This window comes from Myotis daubentonii, chromosome 14, assembly GCF_963259705.1.
Source record: "Myotis daubentonii chromosome 14, mMyoDau2.1, whole genome shotgun sequence".
NCBI classification, from domain to species: Eukaryota; Metazoa; Chordata; class Mammalia; order Chiroptera; family Vespertilionidae; genus Myotis; species Myotis daubentonii.
In genome coordinates this window covers 1,259,053-1,277,330 of record NC_081853.1, presented here as the reverse complement: position 1 = coordinate 1,277,330, position 18,278 = coordinate 1,259,053, and the positions used below count along the sequence as shown (strand labels likewise).

At 42.6% G+C, this 18,278-nt stretch overlaps 1 protein-coding gene across 2 annotated transcripts in view; it reads left to right on the top strand.

Annotated features, from left to right (window-relative positions):
* GXYLT2 (glucoside xylosyltransferase 2) overlaps nucleotides 1-18,278 on the top strand; it is a 155,166-nt gene that overhangs the window by 79,307 nt on the left and 57,581 nt on the right. The window contains exons 4-5 of one of the 2 annotated variants that reach the window (XM_059662950.1): nucleotides 9,148-9,399; nucleotides 10,728-10,851. In XM_059662950.1, the coding sequence (XP_059518933.1) occupies nucleotides 9,148-9,399; nucleotides 10,728-10,851 (376 nt within the window). The remainder of the gene's footprint in view (nucleotides 1-9,147; nucleotides 9,400-10,727; nucleotides 10,852-18,278) is intronic. The other variant, XM_059662951.1, reaches the window with a different exon arrangement.

Below are 18,278 nucleotides of genomic sequence, written 5' to 3'. Positions count from 1 at the left end.
ATCAGTAGATGAATGGATTAGAAAACTGTGGCATATCTACATGATGGAATACTACGCTGCTGTAAAAAGAAAGAACTTTTACCATTTGCAACCACATGGATGGACCTGGAGAACATCATGCTAAGTGAAATAAGTCATTTGGAGAAAGGTAAATATCACATGATCTCACTCATTTGTGGGATATAATGAACAACATAAACTGATGTACAAAATTAGAGCCAGAAGGAAAAAAAATAATATTTTAGAATATAATAGAAGTAATTATGTTATTTGTAGATTTTTAATATTTCCTACAACTTTTGTGATATCCTACTATGTTAGTACAGTTTTGGTAATATTATTATACTTAAAATCATTTTTTAAATACTAATGTGTATCGCATGAAATATTATTATATTTAAGGTCGTTAAAAATATCTATGGGACACAGTGAAAGCAGTCCTGAGAGGGACGTTCACAGCACTACAGGCTTACCCCCCAAAAACAAGAAAAACTGATAATAAATTATCTAATCCTACCACCTAAGGAATTATAAAGAGAGCAACAAGAAAAGCCCAGAGTAAGCAGAAGGAAAAATATAATAAAGATCAGAGAGGAAATACATGACATAGAGACAAAAACAACAAAAACAAAAATACAAAAGATCAATAAAACCAAGAGCCGGTTCTTTGAAAGGATACACAAGATTAATGAACCTCTAGCCAGGCTCACCAAGAAGCAAAGAGAGAGGATACAAATAAACAAAATCAGAAATGAAAGAGGTGAAGTAACAACAGACCTGACAGAAATACAAAGGATTGTAAAAAAAAAAAAAATACTATGAATAACTCTATTCCAACAAACTGGACAACTGAGATGAAATGACACATTTCTAGAAAAATACAATTTTCTAAAACTCAATCAGGAAGAATAAAAAAAAATCTGAATAGGCAGTTAACTATGGAGGAAATTGAAGCAGTAATCAAAAAACTTCCAGCAAACAAAACTTCCAGACAGCTTCACAGGGGAGTTTTGCCAAACATTCACAGAACTAAAACTGCCCCTCCTCAGACTATTCAAAAAAATTCAAGAGGAAGGCACACTTCCAAGCTCCTTCTATGAAGCCAGCATCACCCTAATCCCAAAACCAGATAAAATCACTGAAAGAAAGAGAATTACAGGCCATTACCCCTGATGAATATAGATGCTAAAATTCTCAACAAAATTCTAGTAAATCAGATCCAGCAGTACATCAGGAAGATCATACACCATGACTAAGTGGGATTTATTCTGGGGATGCAAGGGGTGTGCAATATCCACAAATCAATAAACCTGTACATCACATAAAAAATTGAGAGACAAAAATCATTAATCATATCAATCAATGCAGAAAAAGCATTGAATAAAATCCAACACCTTTTCTTGATAAAAACTCTCACCAAAGTAGGAATAGAGGGATCATACCTCAATATAATTAAAGCCTTATATGACAAATCTACAGCCAACATCATACTCAGATGGCAAAATCTAAAACCATTTCTCCTAAGAACAGGAACAAGACAGGGGTGCCCACTTTCACCACTCCTGTTCGACATAGCGATTAGGCAAGAAGAAATAAAAAGCATCCGAATTGGAAAAGAAGAAGTAAAACTGTCCTTATTCACTGATGACATGATATTGTACATAGAAAACCCTAAAGACTCCATAAAAAATAACTACTAAATTTAATAAATGAATTCAGTGATGTAGCAGGATACAAAATTAACACCCAGAAATCTATGGCATTTTTTATATACCAACAATGAACTTACAGAAAGAGAAACTAAAAAATAATCCCATTTACCATTGCAACAAAAAATTAAGCTATCTAGGAATAAACTTAACTAAGGAGGTAAAAGAGCTGTCCTTGGAAAATTGCAGAACTTTGAAAAAAGAGATAGAGGAAAATATAAACAAATGGAAGAATATATCATGTTCATGGACTGGTAGAATCAAAATCATAAAAATGTCCATACTACCCAAAGCAATCTATAGATTCAATGCAATCCCCATTAAAATACCAACAGCATATTTCACAAATCTCAAACAAACTCTCCAAAAATTTATATGGAATTAAAAAAAAAAACACAACACCTGGAATTGCCACAGCAATCTTGAGAAAAAATAACAATGTTGGAGGGATCACAATACCAGACATCAGGTTATTATACAAAGCCACTGTTCTCGATACAACATGGTATTGGCACAAGAACAGACATATAGACCAATGGAACAGAACAGAGAACCCAAAAATCAACCCAAACCAGTATGCTCAATTGATATCTGACAAAGGAGACAAGAACATATAATGGAGTCAAGACAGCCTCTTCAATAAATGGTGTTGGGAAAATTGGACAGATCCATATCAAAATATGAAACTAGACCACCAATATATACCATACACACAAAAAAACTCAAAATGGATAAAAGACTTCAACATAAAATGGGAAACCATACAAATCTTAGAAGAACACATAGGCAGCAAAATATTAGCTATAGCTCATAGCAATATGTTTACTGACACATCTACTACGACAATGAAAACTAAGGAGAAAATAAACAAATGGGACTAAATAAAAATAAAAAGTTTTTGCACAGCAAAAGAAACCATCAACAAAACAAGAAAACCCACTGCATGGGAGAACATATTTGCCAATGTGACATATGATAAGGGTTTAATCTCCAAAATTTATAGGGAACTCATACAACTTAACAAAAGGAAGATAAATAATCCAATAAAAAAATGGGCTGAGTACCAAAATAGATACTTTTCGAAACTGGACATATGGAAGGTCAAGAGACATATGAAAACATGCTCAAAGTCACTAATCATCTGAGAGACGCAAATCAAGACAACAATGAGGTACCATCTCACACCTGTCAGACTGGCTATCATCAACAAATCAACAAACGACAAGTGCTGGAGAGGATGTGGAGAAAAAGGAACACTTGTGCACTGCTGGTGGGAATGCAGACTGGTGCAGCCACTATGGAAGACAGTATGGAGTTTCCTCAAAAAACTGAAAATGGAACTCCCATTTGACCCTGTGATCCCACTTCTAGGAATATATCCCAAGAAACCAGAAACACCAATCAGAAAGGATATATGTACCCCTATGTTCATAGCAGCACAATTCACCATAGCTAAGATCTGGAAACAGCCTAAGTGCCCATCAGTAGATGAATGGATTAGAAAACTGTGGTACATCTACACGATGGAATACTATGCTGCTCTAAAAAGGAAGGAACTCTTACCATTTGCAACGTCATGGATGGAACTGGAGAGCATTATGCTAAGTGAAATAAGCCAGTCAATGAAGGAAAAATACCACATGATCTCACTCATTCATGGATAATAGAGACCATTATAAACTTTTGAACAATAATAGATACAGAGGCAGAGCTGCCTCAAACAGATTGTCAAACTGCAGCGGGAAGGCCAGGGAGGGTTGGGGGGCAGGAGGTAGGGGGGTAAGAGATCAACTAAAGGACTTGTATGCATGCATATAAGCATAACCAATGGACATATGACACTGGGGGATAGGGGAGGCTAGGGGACTGTCTAGGGCGGGGGGATAAAATGGACACATATGTAATACTCTTTGTAATACTTTTTTTTTATTAAATCTTTATTGTTCAGATTATTACATTTGTTCCCTTTTTTTCCCCCCCATAACTCCCCTCCTCCCAGTTCCCGCCCCACCCTCCGCCCTCACTCCCCACCCACTGTCCTCATCCATAGGTGCACACGATCTTTGTCCAGTCTCTTCCCGCATCTCCCACACCCCTTTCCCCCCCAAGAATAGTCAGTCCATTCCCTTTCTATGTCCCTGATTCTATTATAATCAACAGTTCATTCTGTTCATCAGATTATTTATTCACTTGATTCTTAGATTCACTTGTTGATAGATGCATATTTGTTGTTCATAATTTGTATCTTTACCTTTTTCTTCCTCTTCCTCTTCTTAAAGGATACCTTTCAGCATTTCATATAATCCTGCTTTGGTGGTGATGAACTCCTTTAGCTTTTCCTTATCTGTGAAGCTCTTTATCTGACCTTCAATTCTGAATGATAGCTTTGCTGGATAAAGTAATCTTGGTTGTAGGTTCTTGGTATTCATCACTTTGAATATTTCTTGCCACTCCCTTCTGGCCTGCAAAGTTTCTGTTGAGAAATCAGCTGACAGTCGTATGGGTATTCCCTTGTAGGTAACTGAGTTTCTTTCTCTTGCTGTTTTTAAGATTCTCTCTTTATCTTTTGCTCTTGGCATTTTAATTATGATGTGTCTTGGTGTGGTCCTCTTTGGATTCCTTTTGTTTGGGGTTCTCCGCGCTTCTTGGACCTGTAAGTCCATTTCTTTCACCAGGTGGGGGAAGTTTTCTGTCATTATTTCTTCAAATAGGTTTTCAATATCTTGCTCTCTCTCATCTTCTGGCACCCCTATAATTCGGATGTTGGTACGCTTGAAGCTGTCCCAGAGGCTCCTTACACTATCCTCGCATTTTTGGATTCTTTTTTCAATTTGCTTTTCCGGTTGGATGTTTTTTGCTTCCTCGCATTTGAAATCATTGACTTGATTCTTGCGCTCCTCTGGTCTGCTGTCGGGCGTCTGTATAATATTCGTTATTTCAGTCCGTGTGTGCTTAATTTCTAGTTGGTTCCCCAATATAAGATCGAGGGTCTTATTAGTTTTCGTGTAGATCTCATTAAGTTTATCGGCAGCTTCTAAACAGTTCTTGAGAGACCTTAAAAGTGTGGTTCTGAACTCTATTTCTTCCATTGACAATTTTGTCCTGTTTCTTTGTCTCCGCATTTTGTTATGCTTCCTTGGTGCACCCCCTAGTGGTCTTTGTTCGCAGTCTTATAGATAAATCTTGATTGTTGTAGCTAATTCCAGGGAGGGTTTCACCTCCAGGCCAAGTGGCTATGAGAATCAGCTGTGTCAGCAGTGAGAGAACTTCTGTCCTCTAGGGAGGTGCTAATCTAGCCTTTGCCTGAGGCTATCTGGCAAATGCCTGTGTGCAGGGCTTGGGCGGGGCGGGTCGCACAGGATCAACAGGGTGGGCCGGAGAGAGCAGTTATGGCGGCTCTCAGTCCTGTCCCAAGGGGCTCTGCCTCTCTGAGTCCCAGCACCCGCTGCAAAGCTCGGAGAGAAAGCTGCACTCACTCTGACCGAAGCCAGACAGTCCCGCTTCTCCCGTTTGAGTCTGGGTCCCTAAAGACTCGCCCGGATCTGGTGCTCAGAGTCTGCGACTCCCTCCCGATTGAAAACAACAACCGCGCCCTCCGCCGCCAGCCCGCTCCGCGCACTCCGCACATCAGAATTTGACTTCAGCACTGCGCCTCCTCTGAGTGTCCGTATGCGTTTCTCTTTCCTCCTAGTTGTAGGACTTCCACTCAGCCAGCGTTCCTGTGGTTCTGGGTGATGTCCCTTCCGTTTTTTGGTTTCACTTTTGAAGTAGTTGTTCAAAGCAGCAAACTCCGGCGTTAACCTATGCCGCCATCTTGGTTCTCCCCTCTTTGTAATACTTTAAGTAATAAAAAACAAAAAAACAAAAACAAATGAGCCTGGCCAGTGTGGCTCAGTGGTTGTGCATCTACCTATACACTAGGAGGTCACAGTTAGATTCCTGATCAGGGTACATGCCCAGGTTGGGGGCTCCATCCCAATGTGGGGTGTGCAGGAAGCAGCCAGTCAATGATTCTCTCTCATCATTGATGTTTCTATCTCTCTCTCCCTTCCTCTCTGAAATCAATAAAAATATATTTTAAAAATAAAACAAATGAGATGACAATATCATGTATGCTATCATTTGTAGCATAAAAGAGGAATTGTATATGCCTAGCTATTTATTCTTATACTAGAGGCCCAGTGCACAAAATTCATGCACTGGTAGGGTCCCTAGCGGCTGTCAGCTACCAGATGGGGCCTCCCTCCCTTCCCTTGGCCAGCCTGCCCCCTGGTTGAACTCCCAGACAACTCCTGGTCGAGGGGACAGTTTTCATACTACGCTTATATAGGATGCACAAAAGGCCTCTGGCACAACTCTGAGCAATTCAATGACATTGGCTACCTCTTTGGAGGGGACCTGGTAACAGAGGGCAAAGAAGAATAACTTGTCAGGAAATTTACTTTAATATACTTTTATTTTTTAACCATGTAAATATTTTCTAAATATTTACTAAGTTAAAAAGAAAAATAAATGCCTCACTATGTGATTAAAAATTTTCCTAAAAAGACACTCATTTTGCTGTTGTTTATAATAGTAAAAAAGAGGAGCAATCTGCATGTCACAGAATAGGATATTGGTGGGATAAAATTGTACACTGAGACTGTTCTGATATTATAGAGTCTGGGGCAACTTGTGTTTTTCTCTGTTGATTAAAGGTATTGCCGGTAGCTTCATGATGGAATCCTGCAGAACTTGTAGTTTCCCTTTTCAAGACCTTCTTCAAGTGTGTCTGTTTTCTTTTTTGTTTTAAAGAGGGATGGCAACAAATTTATTTTATTGAAGAAAGTAATAATAATAACAACAACAATAATGTAAGGCCGCCCTGACCGGTTTAGCTCAGTGGATAGAGCGTCGGCCTGTGGACTGAAGGGTCCTGGGTTCGATTCCAGTCAAGGGCATGTACCTTGGTTGCGGGTATATACCCAGTAGGGGGTGCGCAGGAGGCAGCTGATCCATGTTTCTCTCTCATCGATGTTTCTAACTCTCTATCTCTCTCCCTTCCTCTCTGTAAAAAATCAATAAAATATATTTTTAAAAAATAATGTAAGGCCAAGAAAAATTAAATTAATCAATCCCATTGACTTTAAATTTTTGGAGCAGATGTCTGCATAACCCTTAATTGATTAAAACATCAGTGTTATATATTTTTATTCAGAACTTATTGGCTAATCAGTCATGATGACAAATATATACTATCTCACATGAGTGGGAATAGTTTTCTCTCTGATTAAGTTTCTAAATTAGCTTTTTCACTGGAACACCATGCAGTCTCTTATTTCCTTAAACACATTCTAGGAATTGACTTTACCTTTCTATAATTTATTAGCCAAAATCCAGCAATCATTAGCATTTTTGACACATGAATTTAAATAGAGGACTTTTCTGTGCTTTATTGTTCCTTTTCAATAAAATAAATTGGCAGCACATTGAGTCCTTGGGATGGGTCTTGCACATGCAAGACCTCATAATTGTATTTACATGTGACACCGAATTAGTATTATAACATGAGTTTACTAGTACTTGTGTAGAGCCCGCCTTTCCTCGACAGCACTCTGTAGTTGTGCTTTAAAATAGTCAGCAGACTAATGCTCCTCCATGGCAAGGTGGTTCCCTTTCCTTGGAAAAATAGAGGAAAAAGAAAGGCTGGTGTGTTTTTTAAGTTTGTGTCCTCAATTAAAGCATTTATCCTAATTGTGAATTATTAAACTGGATGTCAACATAATCTTTTACGAAATGGTAGGTGATGATTATTTTTCATTTTATTAGTTTGTAAAATCTATTCCTCTAGTTGATGAGAAAGATAAATCCGGCGGCTGATCAAGTGAGCTTTTAAATGATTCCGGAATGAAGCCGCTGTGGCCTGGCATCTGCACCTGCTCCTCGGCGTTACATATTGGGGATCCCAGTGAAGGGTTGCCTTTGTCAGCTGTCGTAACAAACGGCTCTTCATAGCACAGACTGGTGGCTTAATTAGCAAAACTTATTGGAAGCCTGAAGTCTGGTGCCAGCATGGCTGGGTCTGGAGAGCCCCTGTTTTGCTTACAGAAGGCTGCCTTCCTCTTGTGTTGTCACATGGTGAAGAGAGGACACGCTCTCTGGTAAGGGTTGAACTTTCAAAGGAATGAAAACAGCAGCAAATTACTGTGGCGCGGTTTTTTCCAACCTCCATTAAGGCCGCTTATCTTTCTCTCTCAGTTTTTTTTCTTGGGACAGTTAGATCTCTGTTGTCTCTTAAAAGGTCACGACCTGGTCATAAGGGCTTTGTCTCCTCACCTCATCTAGTCCTAATGGCTGCCCACGCCCCATCTCCAAGGTCCATCACATGGAGGGGGCAGTGTTGGGGCTTTAATATGTGAATTTTGGAAAGACACAGGCATTCTATCTATAACAAGGGCTGTGATGGTGTTAGGATGATGTTGGGCCAGGGGTCCAGGAGGATTCAAATCCTTCTTTGGTTTAATCTGCCACTAAATTTGGGGAACAAGGGCAAAGCAAGGCAGATTACACGGTTACTAATGAAAGCTTTGTAGTCTAGAGCCCTCGTGCAAACTCTGGTAGATATGCAGTGAGCAAAGGAGAACTCAGTAAGTGTTTTGCTTGAATGACCTGCAACAGAGGGTAACAAATCAGAGCCTATGAGCCAAGCGTGGCTTTTACATTTCCCATGTTGAAAATTCAAAAGAAGATTTTGTGAGATTTGGAAATTATATGAAATTCAAATTTCATATAATGTGTTATTAGAATAAATAATAAGGTTTTGTTAGAATACAGCCATACTCATTTGTTTATACATTGTCGATGGATGCTTTCGTGCTGCAATGGCAGAGTTGTATGGGTTCAAAAGAGCCTAAAATATTTACTCTCTGGCCCTTTAGAGAAAAAGTTTGCCTATTCCCAAGTCTAAATCTTGGCTTAAAATATATTTCAAAAAGACGCAGAGCCATACCCATCAACACTAGAAACAAATGGATCCGGAGACGGAATACTTACTCCAAAGCATGGCGTGAGCTGGCTTTGAGACTGTCCACTTCAAGCTGTGTGATGCCAGACCTAACTGTTTCAAGAAGAGAAAAACAGATGGCCTTATGGGAGAAGGGAAGAAGACAGAGCCACAGTAATTTGCTGATCTTTTCATTCCTTTGGAAGTTCAGCCTTTACCAAGTAGAATCCTGGGCCCTGAAATGGGACCAATCTAGATCAAGATCTTCCTTTGAGTCTTTACCCCTTGATTGGTACTTACCATTCAAGTCACAGGAGATGGAGGTATGGGAGCTAAGAGTGGTACCCTTTCTAAAACTCAACCTTAATTGATGAAAATCGGTGGCATTATTGAAATCAGGCCACTTCCTTTGTCCCTGACTTGTTTTCTCCCTCCTCCCCTTCCCTGTCACACAAGGTGATTTTAAAGGATGTGGACTCGCTCCTCTACGTGGACACTGACGTTCTCTTTCTGAGACCCGTCGAGGACATCTGGAAGCTCCTGCGGCAGTTTAACTCCACCCAGCTCGCAGCCATGGCCCCTGAGCACGAAGTCCCCCAGACCGGCTGGTACAGCCGCTTTGCTCAGCACCCTTTCTATGGCTCCGCGGGAGTTAATTCGGGAGTCATGCTAATGAATTTAACTCGTATAAGAAGTGCCCAGTTCAAGGTAAGGAAGTACTTTATTTTCCTTGTTTAAAATTTGGAATTTTGTCTTTTCCGGACAGTCAGTGTGCTGATTTGGAAATCGACAAGTAAGGATGGGAGGAGCCAGGGAACAGTGTTTGGAGAATTGTGGGATATTTGTCTGCTCAGGAGAAGCCCAGGGGGTTATTGAATCTAAAGCTTCAGCGGAGTTTCCCTTCAGGACTATAGCGCTGCATTTCTGAGTCCTGTCATGTTGGAACTCCGAGAGTATCCAGTGCTTCAGAATCCCCTGGGGACTGTCCCTGGGATCGCCGCGGGTATATTTACCTAGTACACAGATATTTGTACAAGGCTGTACGCGGCCTCATTTTTTATCCCAGCAAATAATGGGAACTAGTCAAAAATAATCCTATTAAAAAGAATTAGGTAGCCCTAGCTGGTTTTGCTCAGTGGATAGTGTCACCCTGCAGACCAAAGGGTCCGGGTTCGATTCCAGTCAAGGGCATGTACCTGGGTTGCAGGCTCCTCTCTACCCCAGGCCCTAGTCAGGGCCCCTGCAGGAGGCAACCAATCAATGTGTTTCTCTCACTTTGATGTTTCTCTCTGTCTTTCCCTCTCTCTTCCACTCTCTCTAAAAACCAATGGAAAAATATCCTTGGGTGAGGGTTAACAACAACAAAACAAAACAAAAAAAAGAGATTTAGGTAAATTTATAAGTAAGATAAATAAGATCTCTAAACAGTATTAAGTGAAAAAAATTAAAATAGAACAGAGCATGATATTGTAGGGTATGATTCCTTTTATGACTTAGAAATTTCCAGAAAAACACCAAGCGACCATTAATTGTTAATTGTGGATACTTCTAGGGAAAGGGGAAATGGGAATTGTAGGAGGATGGAGGGTGAGTGCTTTTTAGTGTATTTTAGATCTTTGTATGCTGTTGGAATATTTAGTCTGTGAATGTGTTGCTTTTATTTTTTAAATTAAATTATTATTTTAAGACAAGAAATGTGTGTTTTTCCTTAAGCTGCCGTAATGCTGTTATTCCTATTCTGCTCCTTCACTGCAGAGGTCAGGATGAAGCATGAGAAAGAGGCTCATTCTGGGGCCTGATTTTCTAAGTAGAAATCATGTCCCAACTACCAGTTCCTGGACCGTCCAGTGTCCATGGGCACATTTACAACCCTGCCACCCACGCCTTGTTTCGCTCTGTGCTGTGCCTCGAAGTCAGCAGGACCTCGCCTCTATTTGCTTTTGGGGGGAGAGGGGCCCAGCACCTCTACGTTGTTTCTCAGTGGACAAGATGGATTTGCTTTGCTTCAGCTGCTCCGATGGTTTCCTCTTTTCCAGAACAGCATGACTCCAACAGGGTTGGCGTGGGAGGACATGCTGTACCCTCTATACCAGAAGTACAAGAATGCCATCACGTGGGGAGACCAGGATTTATTAAATATTATTTTTTACTTCAATCCAGGTAGGTTGTTTTTCCAGAATGTCATTTGTATGGGAGTGTGCCCACCTCACCCCATAGAGACGTTCCAGCCAGGTCTATACTGAGGGCATGAGCTGTGTCTGCGTCCCCTCCCCACCCAGCTGGCTCAAGGGCCCTTGGGATCTCTTGGAGGTGGGTCTTTGTACTGCTGACACAAAGACCAAATGATAAAACCTCCAACACTGGATCCATTTTTTGAGAATCTCTCTTATATTTTGCCAGCACAATTCTTCTGAGAAGTACAGTCACAATTAATGGGAGGCACTGAACTAAATGAAAATGTTATCATCTAGGCATGAGGCCCTCTTCGCCTGAACAATGTCTGGACTGAAGGGAATAGATTCTTGGGATCCTTAAAGGAAAGTGACTTATTCAAGGGTAAAAGAGCCTGAATAAGGACTCAGGTTCCCAAATCCCTTTTCGTTTTCATTTGGGGCAGAGGGAAATTCTTTTTGTATTGTTATATCCATGACATTGTGGAGTTGAGGTAGGGAGAGAGACAAACATTTCTGGTCTATGTTTTTATTTTGACACTTAAAACTAACAACATTTCCTTTTAAAGACTTCAGCCTCTGGTTGCAAATCACCCTGGACCCACCTGCTATGTACCTTTATTTTCTTTAACAAAACCCTGGAATAAAACCTTTGAATCAAAAAGGATCAAATGCAAGGGGGGCGGGGGCAGAAGCAGGTGGATACAGTTTCTGGGAAAGATACCCAATACTCATTCATTAGACAAAGGGAAGATGTTGCCATTCACTTGGGACATTTCCGCCCATTGCACTCTGATAATCACAGGGATTTTCAAGTCCGCATCTTCTGCTTTTTCTTGTTCAGCACATTTCATCTTTTTTTCTAGGATAAGATTCTCGACTGCAAATAAAAGGCCTCTGGAGTTAGTCTAAATGCAAAGGGCACTTTAAAAGAAAACCAAACTGCTGTCCCATGGAAACAGGGCAGACAGGCCAGCAGACTCAGCCAGAACCTGAAGCAGGAAAGAGAAATGATGGGGAACCAGGTTGGACTTTCTCCCACTCAGGCTGGTTTTTCCTCTTTTAAAACTCATTCTCTGCTCCTCAGACCTCAAAGCAAAGTACCAAGGTTTCAAGCTGCAGGTCCAGCCCCACGTAAAGACTAACTGATCCCAACCCGAAGCCCAGGGAGAGATCTGCTGGTTCCAGCGGAGCCAGTTAGGCCAAGCATGGCGCTGAGGGACCATGGCTGACATGGATTATGTGCTAATGTCAGGCGCTGGTCTCAGCATTATCTTCTTTAACCCTCACAGCAACCCTGAGAATGTAAAGGCAAAACTACCGAGTGAAAGATGATCCGTATGACAGCTAATGAGCGCGGGAGCAGGCATGAGCCCAGGACACTCGGCTCCGGCCCTATGTATTCGGGGAGGAGTTTTTGGAGCGGGGAATCTGAGAGAGCTGGGCAGATATCCCACAGTGGATATCTCTGCTGCATTATTTCTGTTCTTTTAAATATTGCATTTTCCTTTCTGCTGAGTGGCTAAAACTGTCTTCCATAATCCTAATCTGTTTGAATTCCTAAACTGAGGATTTAAATAATCTGCCAAGTTGCCTCCTCAGATACCCTCTGAGCCTATTGCAGACTGTTCAGGGGTGTGACTAGAAGTAAACAACCCTCAAAGGGAGTCACAGCAACCTTGTGATTACAGACGAGCCCCTTGTCTTTATTTTATTTTTTTCCTTTACTTTATTTTATTTTATTTATTTTATTTTATTTATTTTTTCCCATTACCTTCTTGTCTTTCTTTTAGGCTGAAAACCAGCTGAGTAAATGCCTTCCTCACTACCCCTCTTAGATCCATTGAATACAAGAATAAAGTAAAGTTTCCTGGCTTTAGATTAGTATTAGGTAACTACTTGTTGTTGGGTTTTTTGTTTTTTTTTTGGTATGTGTTGCCTGCATTTAATCTGCTATTTTATACTTTATTCAAGAATTTTATTAAACATGAAGTCTTTGACCCAGTCGGTGTAATTCAGTGGTTGAGCAACTATCTATGAATCAAGAGGTCCCAGTAGAATTCCTGCTGGGTTGGGGCTCAATCCCCAGTTGGGGCATTAAGGAGGCAGCCAATCAATAATTCTCTCTCATTATTGATGTTTCTATCTCTCCCTCCCTCTTCCTTCCTCTCTGAAATGAATAAAAATATTTTTCTAAACAAACAAACAAACATGAGGTCTTTGAACTGAAATCAGTGCTATCCATCACAGTGAACGGTTTTTCTTTGTTTCTATTGGCTGTGAACACTTTCTATAAACTTGAACAAACTGCATTTTAAAAGAAGATTTTTTCACCTCTATCCCTGGCAAGGAGAGACAGAGGAAAGATTGGCCCTGACACCAGAGATAAACATGCTTATTACTATGGTTCTTTGGGTTGCCACAGGTGAAGTAATGCACGCAAAATGGAACATATATCTAGATATCATTATCATAGATATCCTGTAGCCAATGGTATCACTATTATAATGTGTTTAAAAGTCATTAGCTACAAAGGGGTTTTAGAACTCGTGCTGTAATTAGATGCAGGCCTTGGGGGAGGGGGAGCGTGATTGCAGTGCTGGGTGACAGCTGAAGCCCGTGGAGGGCACACAGGTAGGTCAGTCTACAGGTCGTTTCCTGACAGGTGAGCTACGGCAGCTTCTTCAGGGGGTGGAAGACTGAGCTCACATCCTAACCAGGGAAATTTGAGTGCAAGAGCAGACTCCCATAGAAAGGTAAATATGACAAGAATTGAAAGGAGCTCTGTAGAAAGAGGTGCTTGGGTTAATGCCCGAGGCTTCAAGGAAAAGGAACTCCACTCCCCAAGGGCGCAGGGAGACAGGAGCACGGGGATCGGGTCGTGCTGGCCATTGTGAGAACAAGCTCTGGAAGCTGCTAGGCCAAAGCTGTTCTTTCATCCCTGATGGCCTCTGGCGTTCTGCTTCTCGCCGTGCCCCTCCGATTCTATGTCACCTTAGAAAGTGTTAGCGCAAACTCCACTGAAACCTGTAAAGAAATTCTGTGAGTTTATTTGAGTGAAACTGTCGACATATGCCGGGAAGCAGAACCTCAACAAGTTGAGATAATGCTCCGGAGAATGGCGGGTTACATCTGTATTTATACATCGCAATCAAAGGAAGGGACGGATATAGGTGGGTTACATGAAATTCACTGGTGATAGACTAGAGAGGCAGGAGAAAGCAAAGCGGGGGTGGGGGTACCCCTGGGATTGCATAAAAAGTAAAATGATAGACACATACTTAGGTGGGTGCAGGAACAATTAACATGATAACAATGAAGGAATTTGTGGTCTCTCTCCTGGCGCCCAGCACATTAGGTTGTGCCCCAAGGGGTCCAAAAAAAGGGAAGTTACAAGTTACCCAGACATTTCAAAGTATATGTTATTATAGATGCAAAAAGACAGGCTCAGTTAAGGTAAAGGTTGACCTTGTCAGTGAAGATACCGGCCTAGGTCAGCCGTGGGCAAACTACGGCCCGCGGGCCGGATCCGGCCCGTTTGAAATGAATAAAACTATTGAAAAAAAAGACCGTACCCTTTTATGTAATGATGTTTACTTTGAATTTATATTAGTTCACACAAACACTCCATCCATGCTTTTGTCCCGGCCCTCCGGTCCAGTTTAAGAACCCATTGTGGCCCTCGAGTCAAAAAGTTTGCCCACCCCTGGCCTAGGAGGTGACTGCCCATCATAACTGCTTTAGTTAAAGTTTAATTTCAGACCATCCTTTGTGGTGACTTCAGGTCTCTGAGTCTGCAAGACCACCATGCAGGCACTTCCCTGAACCTGTCAGGTTAACACGTGGCCCCTTTCGTCCACACAAGCATTCTCTATTTGCACATGGCCCAACTCTGAGGTTGTGTTGAACAATCTTACAAGCCCAAATCAATTATGCTGTTTCCTATGTTTTCTAATTCAAGTTTTTAGAGTAAGAAAAAGAGAGAAAGAGAGAGAGATTGATTGATTGGCTGTCTCAGCCTGTGAATTGATTCCCAGCTTAACTTTGAATCAGTTCTTTTTGGATAGAGATAACACTCGTGATCTGGCCATCAAGGGCCACAGAAGCAAGGGTATGTGGCATTTCTCTCTCTCTCAAACATGACCACCTAGGTCTGTCTCTGCTTTGAGGCAGTTTTTAGAAAAATGGGCTGTGAGCAGATAAGGAAATGAAATTAGCCAAGTATAGAGGACAAGGTAGTGCATCCAACCAGGATAGAAACTGGGGTTCTGCTCACAGGGAGAGAGAAGAGCTGAAGTGCCCCATGGAGTATATAGATTGTTGTAAGTTCAATATGATAGCAGGAAGTTAGGAGAATTTACTGGGGCCACAGGGAGCAGGACACATAGTCACATGGAGCATGTCTCTTCAGTGGCCTTGTCAGGGCCTTGTTCTTATACTGCCAGTGATCACTGGAGCTCTGCACTTGAGGGCGCAATCATATTGTGTACTCACTCCACCAAAAGCACCCAGCAATTGGCAGTTATGAGTGTGTTGTTGGGGGAGGGGTTGACAGGCTCAATTATTTGGTGTTGACACTGTTTGGGGAAACTGGTAACAAATCATTGTTCTGGGAATCTGGGAAGTTCATGAGCTCTGATATAAAACACAAACATGAAGATTGTAGGGTCCTCATGAAGGGTCTGTGTCTACTTTTGTCTTTCTCAGCATCAAGTTTAATGCCTTAAATAGAGTTGGTCTTCAGAATTGTTGGTTGGTTGAATGAATGGAATTAAGATAGTGGAGTGAAAGAGGGTAGTAGATGGAAGAGAAAGACTATAGCAAGAAAAGTGAGAGGAAAGGAAAGTGGGGAGAGAAAGGAGAGTAAGGAGAATGATGCTGATGGCAGAGGAAGGTATGTGGTTTCATTCACTCATTCCTTCAGTAGATTTCTTGAGCACCTGCTATGTGCCAGCTATACGGTTAGGCACTAGGGATATGGCAGCAGACAGAATAGGCAAAGTGCTGTTTTCATAAAACCTACTTTTTATTGGAAAAGGTAGACTTCCAAAGAATAACAGCTAGTCATTCAAAATTACAAATTGTGATAAATGCTATGAAGGAAAAAAATGCGGGATTGAAAAAAAGACTATCAATGCTGAAAGGAGAGGAGAACTTTAGATTGGGTGATCAAAAATTAAATCTTTGAAAAATTAATTGTCCTTTTCTGGAACAAGGTGCATTCAGGGAAATGGAAGAAGAGTAGGCTGGGTAAGCAAAACATATTAACAAAATGAAACAAAACAGCCTCTGTTCTGTTGATACAGTGTAGTAACTAAGCAGCAAGCTTGTTTGACTGTGAAGTTAAAATAATCAGGCAGAATCTATTCCATAACCATAGAGACCCCAAGACTTTGAAATAATCAGATGTGTAAGCGACAGTAAATTCATACAATACTTTGCAAGTAGTTAGGAGGCTCTGGAAATGAATTTAGACGTCTGAAAGGATCACAAAGGGATTTCAGAACCATAGACGGTCAGTTAATGAAGTTAATGATGAGTTTCTTTTCATTTTATTTAGTAGAGGCCTGGCACATTAAATTAATGCGCGGGTACAGTCCCTAGGCCTAGCCTGTAATCAGGGCCACCTTTCCTGGCTGCCGGCAGCCAGGTCCCCTCCCCTCCCTCCCACCCTTGGTTGCCCATTTGCCATTGGGGGATCAGAGCCTGCTGGCTTGCGGGAGGGACCAGGAGGTGGTCGGTGCACCTCATAGGACTGGTCAAATGGATGTTCTGGTCATTTCGCCATTCTGTCAGTTTGCATATTACTCTTTTATATATATAGACTAGGGGCCCAGTGCACGAATTCATGCACCTAGAAAGGAACTGTGGGCTGTGAGGCTGCGGTGGGCACCAGGTGGATCTGGCTGGGCCCATCCTCTGCACCCTTGCCCAGCCCCTCCGCTACAGCCCCCAGTCCAGTCCCCTGTCTGCCAGCAGCCCTGGTCCTGCTGCTCCCACATGCTGATGGTGCTGGCCCTGCATACACTCGCTGACAGCGCCAGCAGCAATTGCCCCTCAGGAGCCAGGTGTGGGGGCAGGGGGCGGTGGAAAAGCCCTCAGAGGCGATCGGGCTGGCAGCTGCTGCTTGCACCTGCTGATGGCGCTGAGTGATCGGGACTGGCGCCAGGCACCGGCAGTGACTCTGATGCTGGTTGTGGGTGTGAGTGGGGCTGGCGCCGGCAGCAGGTGTGAGTGCCAGGCAGGACCATGGCACATGGGAGCAAAGAATTTTCAGTAACCACCAGAGGCTCACCCCGATGACAGTGACTGGCACCCTGCCTTGGTCTGGCACCCCTGCTCTCCTGCTCCACCATCCCACTGCAGTCAACTCCCGCCATGTTCTGTACACGCCCCCTGTGGTCAGCACATGTCATAGCGACCAGTTGTTCCATTGTTTGGTTGTTCCGGTTGTTCTGCTGTTTGGTCTATTTGCATATTAGCTTTTTATTACATAGGGTGTGCTCCAAGCCTTCCACTTCCAGGGAAAGGGGCAAAGGAGGGCTGCTGAAAGTGATAAGGGAGGCAGCAGGGTGAACTTTTTTTGAGGGGGAGAGTTTCCTCCTGATGAGGGGCTTCAAAGGACGGCAGCCCACTTCTGCTCCCTCTGTCTCCAGAGACACAATTTCTGATTGGCATCTGGCAGGATAACAGTTGCAAGTACAGGACTGGGAGCACCTTTCTGCATGCAGCTTCCTGGAGAGTCTCTTCTGGCCAAGGAAAGCTTTGTTCTAACCATTTCTCCCAGAGCCAGGGCTGTTGGGTGGTCTGGGGCAGGAGGGCAGAATGGAGGTGGGGCAGGGCAGGGCAGGGCAGGAAGAAGTATGGGGTAGACACTGGGGGTTAGAAGAGGGAGAGGGTGAAGTTTGTATGTGTGTGTGGCGGGGGAAGGCTGGTGCAGAAGGAGAGTTGGGATCAGCATAAGAAGGTTTGGAGGTACTGGGGGAATAAAAGGACCAGCAGATGCCAGAACAGGGGAAAGGGTCTACAGAATCAGGTTGGGGTCCACGATGGTGAGTATAGACTAAGTTTCTTCTCCAGACCCCACCATCCCAGCTGGCTGGTGGGAGGTGTCCATAGTGACACTTTGTGTCAGAGACTCCAGGACATGTGGCCAACACGCCCGCCTCTGCCACCCCTGCCAAAGTGCTGCCATTCGGAACGCATTTGCAGACACATGGATTGTTTTTAAGTTAATGCTTTTTAATTCACTCTGTTTCCCACTTGTCGTTTTTTATTGAAAAGGTGGATTCTGCTGATGTGTGTTCCTTTGCAGGGGCAGCAGGGGTGTTCTCCACGGACAGAGATCTGATGAGAGACAGAGACAAAAGGCCCAGTGAGACATGGGGAATGAGTAAACAGGATCAGAGAGCAAGG